The sequence below is a fragment of the Protopterus annectens genome, chromosome 9.part0, assembly GCF_019279795.1.
Source record: "Protopterus annectens isolate FY-2018-M chromosome 9.part0, PAN1.0, whole genome shotgun sequence".
In the NCBI taxonomy this organism is placed as follows: Eukaryota; Metazoa; Chordata; order Ceratodontiformes; family Protopteridae; genus Protopterus; species Protopterus annectens.
In genome coordinates this window covers 1,551,004,791-1,551,016,955 of record NC_056743.1, presented here as the reverse complement: position 1 = coordinate 1,551,016,955, position 12,165 = coordinate 1,551,004,791, and the positions used below count along the sequence as shown (strand labels likewise).

The following is a 12,165-nucleotide window of genomic DNA, read 5'->3' as shown; positions in this document are numbered from 1 at the left end:
CAGGTAGCTTTCATCCTTCTAAGTTGGGAACTGCTGATTGAGAGCTCAGTGTCTGTTATTCTTAAAGTGTATTAGCTCTGGTTTAAGCACTTGGGCTTCAGGCCAGTTATTTTGCATTAAGAAGGTTCGTGGTCTGCACTCTTGTGGGAGGAGAGGCTGGACTCTGCCCTTCTGAGCTGGGAATTTCTGGTTAAAGGTTTATAGTGCTTGAATATTCGAACTGTATCTTACTGAAATTGGTACACCTTGTTTGCTGTAGCATAGACTAGATCCAGGCCTGTTGAATCTAGCTTTGTTTGTATGCTTGTTATTTCCCTGGAACGCTAATTCCACCTAAAACGCGGCTTCTCAGCGCTTCTGTGGATCCCTAGTGATATCTGCATTGCTTACTGTACTTATTTCCTTGCTTCGCTTGAAAGAAAGTTACTGTTTGTCGTTTTTGCATTTAAGTTACCTGTAACACATTGCACTTGTTACCTGGCACTTGCTCACTAAAGCAATTATAAGTCAGCACTAAAAATTAAAAGCACTACACCCTCGCTCCCCATTGGCCCTTGTTTTCAATTATAAAGGAATTCCCAATATTATTCTAGCATGTCCAAAGGTCAGTTGTCATTCTCCTCTCCGGTCCAGCTGGTGAATATGGGAATCTTGAGGCAATGTTACAACTGCCTCATGTACACAGACAACCCTCTCCTCCTCCCAACAAATTCCAACACATGTGAGAGATGCAACCATGTAGCCAAATTGGAGGCTAAGCTCTCTCAACTTAGTACTGGCATAACCAGTCAGGAGGAGAAGGAAACCACACTCACTACAATTCCAGTCTCACATAGACCTACCACGACAGCAAACCAAACACATAATCACACAAAAACATACTCAGAGGCTCTAAATAAAGATCTGCCTAAGCAGCACAGACCTCCAAAGCAGACACCCAAGCAACCGCTACCCCAAAACAAAACACGTGCAACACATATCTCACAAAGCCAGTGTGCCGAACAGTCACAGCCCTTAAGGCTAAACAACACACCTGATACACTTGTAATAGGTGACTCTATCGTCGGGCACACTGACGTCCCGCTCACCAGGCTGAACAAGGAGAAGGTCACGGTGAGCAGCCTGTCTGGCGCTAGGATCCGCCACATAACACAAGCTCTCAGGTCACTCCAAGGCAAGTATAAATATGACTCAGTCATTGTCCATGCTGGTGTGAATGACCTGAGACGTACCTCCCTGGACTACATGAAAAGAGACATAGAGGAGCTCTCTGAGCATGTAGCCCAGGCTGGTATGACCCTGACCTTGAGTAGCATCTTACCCTCACCAAGAATGATGCCACAATATGAAGACAAGATGATCAATTTCAACAATTGGCTTAAGTATTGGTGTCATTCAAAGGGGATCCAATGCCTGTCAGCTTGGGATGATATGCATGACAAGCCACGATGCTTTGCTAGGGACGGCTTGCACCTGTCACCCCTGGGCTTTCGGATATTGGCAAAGGCTCTTGCTACCCCATAGTGCCTTTTTTAGGCAAGGCTCAAAAGACAAACCCACCTCCATAGGTATCACAAGGGATAAGAAACTAAGAGTAATGCTACTCAACGCTAGAAGTCTAAACCTCAAGATGCATGCACTCGAAACTCTCCTTAGCATGGAGAACATCGATATCTGTGCAGTAACAGAAACCTGGTTCAGGACTCCCGAGAGCACCCCAGCACTACCAGGTTATACCTCATACCATGCTTCAGCCCGAAAACTTGGACCGAACCACAAAAGGAGGGGGAGTATCGATATTCATCAAAGATACCCACACCTCCAGGTTGGTGGCAAAGCACGAAGCATCAGAGACTATCCATGTGCAACTAACAGTGGGTAAAACTGCCTTCCAGTTTATAGCCTGCTACAGACCACCCTCCCAAACCCAGGAACCCCACTTGGCCTTCCTGAGAACACTGGAAAATATGAAGGCCTCTCCGAACACCATTATATTGGGCGAATTCAACTACCCAAACATAGATTGGGAGCATTACTCTAGCGCCAACACCCTTGCCCAAAGGTTCCTAGAATTCATAAACTCAAATGCTATGGAACAACTTGTTACCGCTCCCACAAGAGGGGAAAATATACTGGACCTGATCATCACCAACATGGGGACTCTATGCTCCAGACCAGAAGTGTATTCCTCACTGGTAAGATCAGACTATAAACTGATCTCACTGGATATTCACATCCCGACCCCACCCCCTGCCCAGAAAACCACAGTGAAAAACTTCTCTAAAGCAAATTTCACACTCCTCAAAACCGAGGTGAAATCCTTCAAAGCCCCCGGGCCTGTGGAAAATACGGCCCAGACTGCAGAATCCTTTATAAATGCATTCTATGAACACCTTCAGGAATGCATGGATCATGCAATCCCAAATAAAACCAAGACCCAATCCTCCAAAGGCAGACGACCTGTCTGGTGGACCCCAGCCATAAACAAACTATACAATAGAAGGAGGAAGCTACTACATGATAGAGCAAAATCCCAAAAAGGGAAGGCATCTCTGATCAGTATTAGCAAAAAACTAAGGGCACTCATAAAATCGTCAAAGGCCAGCTTCGAGATAAAAATTGCACAGGACACTAAGGATAATCACAAGGCTTTCTTTAGTTATGTTAGGAACCTGGGTGGGAATTCCCAGATATGCTCAGAATTAGTCCAAAATGACAAAAAATACACTGATCCCACAGACATTGGCAACATCCTAGCTGACAGGTTCAGCGCAAACTTCTCCCCCCCCCCCCCACCAAAAGGGCAAATATCTATCCCAGCAGAGTGCTGCCTCCCTGACATCTCAGATGCTCAGGTGGGAGCCGCCCTCTCAAAGCAAAAACACAGCATCAATGGGACCAGACGGTGTCCCAGGCTGCGTCCTACATGAACTCCAAGAAGAGCTAAACCCAAACATAAAACTACTGTTCAATCTCAGCCTTACTACAGGATATGTACCCAAAGAGTGGCGTACAGCAACAGTGGTCCCTCTCCACAAAGGTGGTGCCTCAACGGACCCTGGAAACTATCGCCCCATAAGCCTGACTAGCTTGGTCTGCAAAGCTATGGAAAGGATCATCATGGACCTCATAAATAAAGATATTGGGGACCTACAGACACTGGATCCTACCCAGTTTGGCTTTGTTAAGGGCAGATCCTGCCTCTTAAACCTGGTTGACTTCTTTGAAACAGTCACCAAGGCCATTGACGAAGGGAAGGTGGTCCACACAGCCTATCTGGACCTCGCAAAAGCCTTCGATACAATACCCCACTCGGGCATTATAGATAAGCTCACCAGCTTAAATATAAACCCCTATGTCACTATGTTTGCAGATCCTGCCTCTTAAACCTGGTTGACTTCTTTGAAACAGTCACCAAGGCCATTGACGAAGGGAAGGTGGTCCACACAGCCTATCTGGACCTCGCAAAAGCCTTCGATACAATACCCCACTCGGGCATTATAGATAAGCTCACCAGCTTAAATATAAACCCCTATGTCACTAGATGGGTTGCAAACTGGCTCAAGGACAGAACCCACATGGTTAGAATTGCTGGAGCCATGTCAGACTCCAAACCAGTTACAAGTGGCGTCCCACAAGGCTCAGTCCTGGGACCTCTCTTGTTTGGTATATATTTCTCGGAGGTACAGGCCAACACGGAAGGACTGTGGCTGACCAAGTTCGCAGATGACTGCAAACTGGGCCATAATCGACTCTCCAGCCGACACAAGCATCCTCCAAAAGTGCCTCATAGAAACAGACAACTGGTGCCAGAGCCATGGCCTCAAGCTAAACGCCAAAAAGTGTATAGTCATCCCCTTTGGCAAAAACAAAGTGCCCACAAATTACCACATAGGTGGTAATCCATTAAGTACAGAAGAAGTAATTAGGGACCTGGGGACCCAAGTTGATAGCAATCTCTCATTTGACAACCACGTGGCCAAAGTGGTTAGAAAAACATTTTATATAGCCCACCTAATCATGAAGGAATTCACATCTAGATTAGGGGAGGTCATCGTGCCTCTTTACTCATCCCTTATCAGGCCCATAATCGAGTACAATGCCCCTTTTGGGATGTATCTTACCAAACACCTGCAGCAACTGGAAAGACCCCAAAAGTACCTCACCAAGAGGATCAAAGGGCTCAAACAGATGCCATATGCTGCCCGGTTAAAGAAACTCCAGCTCTACTCAGTGGCATACCGCCTGCTCAGAGGTGACCTGTGCCTGACGTATAAGGCCATGTCCAACCCGGAATTAAGGGACATGCTGCACCTCAAAAAATCCAAATCCCATCGAGCTACGCTCGAGAGACTTGAACCTCAGCACTGAAATAAATAGGACATGCTGGAGGGACAGATTCATAACCCAGAGGCTCCCTTCACTCTGGAATAAAATCCCAGTCCAGGTTAGGCAGAGTCCCTCATTGACTCTCTTCAAGAGGAATCTTGATGAGTGGATGGGAGATCGTAGGTTTATCCCGGGTATCACTTCTGTGTCACTGTTAGACAGAGGCACAGTATACTAACCTCGAAAAAGGGCATAGCAAAATTAATTTAAAATGGGTGGCGAAAGCCAAACACACTCTGGCTAGGCTTATAAATGCCCTAGGGCAGATAGCCTAGTATGAACCTATGAACCTATATATATATATATATATATATATATATATATATATATATAAAGTCCGATGATATTATTTATTGAAGTTATTTCTCGGTATATGACAATACAGCATATTTATATAGGACTAAGTAAAATGTTGAAGCAAAATCAGAAGTACGTGACGTATACGAAAAGCAGTAATGTGGTCTTGTGTAGTATGCCATTCTTATTTACTACTACTCTACAGTTGTGCTACAATAACACAGAATATTTGTCCAATATCTATTCTACAGTAACATGCATAAAGTTAGACCCTCTTAGTAAAAAAATCTGAATATCATTGCTGGAGCCTTCCTGTGTCCTGAAAGAGTGCTCTTCAAACTATCTGGAGATATACAGAGCTGAGTATATTTTTCTGGCACTTCAGAGTTGTGTACTAGTAATTGTTGTTTGACTAATTTTATATCATTGCTGGCTGACTTCAGAATTGTGCACTGTTATTTTTGCTTCATTGTATAGTTTTTCAGATCTCTGCAGAAGGTGTTTTTCCCCCCTCCCCCTATTTCTCTGTGTTTTAAGTTGATGTAACTGGTTTTACATCCTGTGTGTTATCTGACCATCTCAAGGATTATTTGCATAAAGTTAGACCCTCTTAGTAAAAAAATCTGCATATCATTGCTGGAGCCTTCCTGTGTCCTGAAAGAACTTCAAACTATCTGAAGATATACAGAGCTGAGTATATTTTTCTGGCACTTCAGAGTTGTGTACTGGTAATTGTTGTTTGACTAATTTTATATCATTGCTGGCCGACTTCAGAGTTGTACATTGTTATTTTTGCTTCACTGTATAGTTTTTCAGATCTCTGCTGAAGGTGTTGGTTTTCCCACCCTCCCTATTCCTGCATTGTTATTTAAATTTGGAGGTTTTTGCAGTTGCCCGCCCCCACTGTAGATTTGATCTGGGACACTCCCCCCAGTCCCATCTCTTTACCTCATTCTACCTAATAGACTCCGTCTGCATTGTTTTTAGTCATTTTTAATTTAATTGCATTTTTTTAAACTGTTTGGTCTAACATTGCTACATACTCAAGTGTGCTAGCTTGCACTGCATTTGAATTGTTTTGACTGCTGTTTTAGCTACTTTTCTGTATATATATATATATATATATATATATATATATATATATATATACACATACATATTAAAAAAAATACTTTTCCTGTAACTAGTGTAGTCCAGATTCAGATTTGCTGTATCCAGGACTGTATGTAAGCTTCTGAGCCCCCCTAAGCTTTCTGTGTTGGAGGGAAGCCTTCTAGCTTATCAGTGGGAGTGGTAAGCACTAGGTAACCTATCTACCACATAAGGAGTGGTTCTGGCCCAGAAATTGTAGTTATTGGCCGTTTGGGCAGTTTTTCCATCTCTCTCAACTTTCTGATTTAAAAGCCCACATTTGCACTTGTTTCCCCCCTTTCCTGTAACTAGTCTAGTCCGGATACAGATTCTTACTTTTAGCACTTGAATTTGCTTATTCGTGATCAGCAATTGTTCAGAAATTGTAAGCACTAAATAACCTACTAATTACTACAGCACTCAACCTTCCTCATTACCTAGAGGAAAACAGTTTTGGTACTTACTTTCCTCACTTGCTTAGAGAAAAACAGCTCTTGTACTCACTTTCCTCACTTATCTAGAGGAAAATATTTTTTTTATTCAGGCATGTCCAAGGGTCAGCTCCCATTGTTCTCTCCTGTCTATCTGATGAATCTGGGCATCTTGGGGCAATGTAGAAACTGCCTCATGTACACAGACAACCCTCTCCTCCTACCACCCAACACTACAACCTGTGAGAGATGCACTTATCGAGCCAAACTGGAGGTAAAGCTCTCTCCAATCAAGACTGAACTTGACAGTCAAGAGGAGAAGGTAAACACTTGCACCACACCACACTCATCACATAGTCTCACTAAATCTACACCACCAAAATCCACACACAGAAACACAAAAACATTTGCAGAGGCTCTCAATAATAATCTGCTCAAGTAACAGAGACCTCCAAACCAGAAATGCAAGCAACCACCACCCCACAACACAACCAAATGACACATAGCCCGCAGACTCAGTGTGCCACTCAACCACAGCCAATAAGGCAAAACAACGTACCCAACACACTAGTCATAGGCGACTCTATAGTCAGGCACACTGATGTCCCACTCACCAGGCTAAACAAGGAGAAGGTTTCTGTCAGCTGCCTGTCAGGTGCCAGGATCCGCCACATAAACCATGCACTCGGGTCACTCCACAACAAGTACAAATATGACTCTGTCATTGTCCATGTTGGTGTGAACGACCTGAGACGTACCTCCCTGGACTACATGAAAAGAGACATGGAAGAGCTCTCCGATCTTGTAGCCCAGGCAGGTATGACCCTAGCCCTGAGTAGCATTATGCCATCACCCAGAATGATGCCGCAGTACAAGGACAAAATGATCGACTTCAACAATTGGCTAAGCTTCTGGTGCCATTCTAAAGGGATCCAGTATATGTCTGCCTGGGATGACATGGTCGACACACCACGATGCTTTGCCACAGATGGCCTGCACCTGTCACCCCTGGGATTCCGGATACTGGCTAAGGTTCTTGCAGCCCCTATAGTGCCTTTTTTAGGCAAGGTTCAAATGACAAATTCACCACCGTAACAGGAAAAGGCAAGCAAAAACTGAGGGTGATGCTACTCAATGCTAGAAGTCTAAATCTCAAAATGCACTCACTCGAGGCACTCCTTAAAATGGAGAACATCGATATCTGTGCATTGACTGAGACCTGGTTCAAGGCTCCAGAGAGCACCCCTGCACTACCAGGCTATAACTCATACCACACTTTTCGGCCATGTAACCTGGACCAGAACACCAAAGGCGGAGGTGTGTCCATTTTCATTAAGGATATCCACACCTCCAGGCTAGTTGCTCAGCATAATGCAGCCGAGGTTATCCAAGTGCAACTAACTTTGGGCAAAACTGCAATCCAAATTGTAGCTTGCTACAGATCACCCACCATGCCCCAGGATTTCCACTCCTCTTTTCTTGATGTACTGGAAAATATTAGGGTTCAACCAAACACCCTAATAATGGGAGATTTCAACTACCCCACCATTAACTGGGAAAACTACTCATGTAACAACTCCTTCGTTCAACGCTTTCTGGAATTCATAAACTCCAATGCCCTGGATCAACCTATCCACACCCCCCCACCAAGGGCAACAATATCCTAGATCTAGTCATTACCAATATGAGTGACTGGTGTTCCACACCTGAAGTCAATGCCTCATTGGTCCGATCCGACCATAAGCTAATTACCCTAGATATCCACATCCTGCCTCCACCCCCCATTAAGGAAACCATGGTAAAAAATGTCTCCAAAGCCAACTTCATGCTTCTTAAGACAGAAGTGGTGAACTTCATGACACCCATGCAGATGGACAATACAGTTACGACTACTGAACCCTACACAATTGCACTTTATAAGCATTTACATGAGTGCATGGATCGTGCTATCCCAAACAGAACCAAGTCGCTATCCTCCAAAAAAAGGAAGCCAATCTGGTAGTCCCCTGCCATAAACAAACTGTACAACAGAAGGAAGAAACTCTTGCAAAAGAGAGTAAAATCCCACGAGTGGAGGAGCTCCCTGGTCAGCCTCAGTAAGAAGTTGCGATCCCTGATAAAATCCTCCAAAGCTAGTTACGAAAACAAAATCTCCACTGATTCTAAAGACAACCACAAAGCATTCTATAGCTATGTCAAGAATCTCAATAGCAACACTCAGATCTGCTCTGAGTTACAGCACAATGGCACTAAATATACAGACCCAACTGATATTGCCAACATCCTGGCAGATAGGTTCAGTGCTAACTTTACCTCCCTCTCACCCCCTAAAGAGCCCATCTCTATACCGGAAGAATGCAAAGTTCCTGTAATCACATCTGCACAGGTAAAAACCACACTCTCCAAAGCCAAGAACACAGCATCCATGGGACCAGATAACATCCCAGGCTGCGTTCTACACGAACTACAGAACGAACTGGCACCCCAACTAAGTACCATGTTCAATCATAGCCTCACCTCAGGCTTTGTGCCTGAAGAATGGCGCACAGCAACGGTTATCCCACTCCACAAGGGGGGAGCCACCATGGACCCCGGGAACTACCGCCCCATTAGCTTGACGAGCCTGGTCTGAAAGGCCATGGAACGTATCATCATGGAACTTACAAACAAAGACATTGGTAATCTCCAAACTCTGGATCCCACCCAGTTCGGGTTTGTAAAAGGCAGATCATGTCTCCTAAACCTGATAGACTTCTTTGAAGCAGTCACCAAAGCCACAGACATGGGTAAAGTGGTTCACACAGCCTATCTAGATCTTGCCAAGGCTTTCGACACCGTCCCCCACTCTGGAATTATAGATAAACTCACTAAACTAGGTATAAATCCCTATGTCACAAGATGGGTTGCCAACTGGCTCACTGACAGAACCCACACTGTGAAAGTAGCAGACTCCAAATCCGACTTCAGACCAGTGACAAGTGGAGTACCACAGGGTTCAGTCCTGGGTCCTCTCCTGTTTGGTATCTACTTCTCTGAAGTACAGGCTAACACAGAAGATCTTTATGGCTAACGGTTCGCAGATGACTGCAAACTAGGAGCCATAATCGAAACTCCTAACGATGTGGACATCCTACAAAAGGGCCTCATTGAGACAGATGCCTGGTGTCAAAGCCATGACCTCAAGCTCAATGCAAAAAAGTGCATTGTCATCCCCTTTGGTAAAAACTCTGTACCCACGAACTACAACATAGGCGGTAGTATACTTAACAACGAAAGTGTGATAAGAGACCTTGGGACACAGGTGGACAGTAGTCTCTCCTTTGATAATCACATCGCCACAGTAGTCAGGAAATCCTTCTACGTGGCACACCTCATCACAAAAGGTTTTTCATCCAGAAAAAAAGAGGTCACTGTTCCCCTCTACTCATCACTCATTAGACCCATTATAGAGTACAACGCCCCTTTTGGTATGTACCTCACAAGACATCTGCAACAACTGGAAAGGCCGCAGAAATACCTCACAAAGAGGATTACTGGCCTCAAACAGATGCCGTACGCAGACCATCTCAATAAACTCCAGCTTTACTCCGTCGCATATCGCCTACTCAGAGGTGATCTCTGCCTAACATACAAAGCTATGTCAAACCCAGAGCTGTTGGACATGCTCCACTTAAAGAAATCCCAATCCCTCCGAGCAACACGCTCTAGGGACCTAAACCTTGTCACCACAATAAACAGAACATGCCGGAGGGATAGATTCCTGTCCCACAGACTTCCCATACTCTGGAATAAACTACCTATCTATATCAAACAAAGCCCCTCATTAGCACTCTTCAAGAAAAATCTTGATGATTGGATGGGAAATAGGAAATTCACCGGGGGGTCACCTCTGTGGCTCTGCTCGACAGTGGCACAGGAAAATAATTTTCTTGGGTGGCAAAAGCCAGGGTATCTTTTGCCTGGGCTTGTATAGGGGGGGTTTCACCTCTGTGGCTCTGCTCGACAGTGGCACAGGAAAATAATTTTCTTGGGTGGCAAAAGCCAGGTTTCACCTCTGTGGCTCTGCTCGACAGTGGCACAGGAAAATAATTTTCTTGGGTGGCAAAAGCCAGGGTACCTTTTGCCTGGGCTTGTATAGGCCCCAGGGCCGATAGCCTAGTATCTACCTATGAACTATGCGGTGCTTTATATTTCTCTTCAAGAACAAACGATATGCACTGACTACTACTGTATTAGCTATAAATATAAAAAAAATCTAATCACCGTTTTTATTTGTAATGTAAATTGCCTCATGATATAAACTATACTTACATATAACCAGTATTCCACAAAATACGACAAAAGCGTCGTTGATAGCCTCAGAGCTTACAACGGTGGCCATGGCCCCTACCGTTTGAGTGTCTCTCAACTTGCCTTGGCACCTCTCGGATTGTGCAGCGTAAAGTTTTAGAACCTACAGCCAGGGAGTAACGGACAACCAGGAAATAACGGACAGCGCGGGGTCCTTCGGTCTGGGCATTACAACCTGTGGCCCTAACGGATGGCTGTTTAATAGCACGCGACATGCAGAAAATCCTATCTTCTTTTAATAGTGGTTAGTATATGTAAGATATGTTATGCCAGACAGCTTGCAATTATTAGTTGCTATTACTTTGTTTCCCTAACGACTTGTTAATATTGTTCTAACAACTCATTGCCTTGTTTTCCTCAAAACAATCCTGCGTAGTGAGCATAAAGATAATAAAGCAGATTTTACAAATATGGGTTAAACCATGATTAATACTGAAATGCTTACTAGATCTGTACCGGTGGTTGAAAACGTCTTTTGTGGAATACTGGTTATGTGTAAGCAATAATTTTACGTGTCGAGGCAGTAGCAATATAAAAACGGTGATTAGATTTTTTTTTTATAAAGTGCATATTGTTTGTTTCCGGAAGAGAAATGTGAAGCGCCGTATAGACTAGATATTGGCCAAACACTGTGCGTCATTGTAGCGCAACTGAAAGGCCAAACACTGTGTGTCATTGTAATATACAACTAAAAAGAGTGGTACTTTTAGACAGCGGGTAAGCATGGCATAGTACACAAAATAATGTCTCATGTTACACTCTTCGTATACCTAGCCGCCAAGTGTCCCCCATACCTCTCAACCTGTTAGATCAAAATATCTGGACAAAAAGCCATAACTAACGGGGACAAAGACCCAAAAATAGGGACAATTTTTAAACACTGCTTTTACAAAGTTAGAAAGTTGACAGAATAACAAGTTTTGTATTAGTATGGATTTTCTTAAAGGTATGAAGTTTGAAATTCAAATGTATGTCATTATTTTCTGACGTCAATTTTCAATGATTTCCTAGAAAACCACAATTTTGTGAAAAACAGACCAAAAATATGAGGCAAAAATCTGGATAGTTGAGAGGTATGATCCCCAATTTTAAATTACTTCTAATTTTACTTCAAAATTTTGCTTCATCCTGTATAAAATATGCAGCTTTGTCAAATATCAAGAAGTAACATCACTAAATATCATCTGACTTTAAGTACAGACAATGTAATTCAGATATATTAATAATACAGACCTTGGGTACAGTTAGGTGAGCTAGTCACCACAGGATTGCAGGATCATTGGAGGTTACAAGGCTAACGAAGTATGGGGTGTTTGGCGCGTGCGCGCACATACACACACACACATATTTATTTATTTATTCATTTAACATTCGTTTATCGGGAAAGTCCGACTGAACACAAGGGCTTTTTCAGTGGAGGCCTGGAGAGAAAAGCTCCATGACTAACAGTAAATTTTACTGCACGAATTACAATAATCAATAAAGTATAAAGTAAATAAAATGTAGTATACACAAGAAAATACAAATTTGTTACACCATGACAACAAAACCTAGGATTTGAACATAG

General features: G+C 43.6%; 1 protein-coding gene across 1 annotated transcript in view; it reads right to left on the bottom strand.

The window, feature by feature from the left end:
- The window catches only part of LOC122810718 (ammonium transporter 1 member 3-like), a 998,780-nt gene extending 987,824 nt beyond the window's left edge, over positions 1 to 10,956 (bottom strand). Inside the window, exon 1 of the mRNA XM_044082282.1 lies at positions 10,560 to 10,956. Coding sequence (XP_043938217.1) covers positions 10,560 to 10,629 — 70 coding nt within the window. The 5' untranslated portion in view covers positions 10,630 to 10,956. The remainder of the gene's footprint in view (positions 1 to 10,559) is intronic.
- Between the last annotated feature and the right edge of the window lie 1,209 nt (positions 10,957 to 12,165).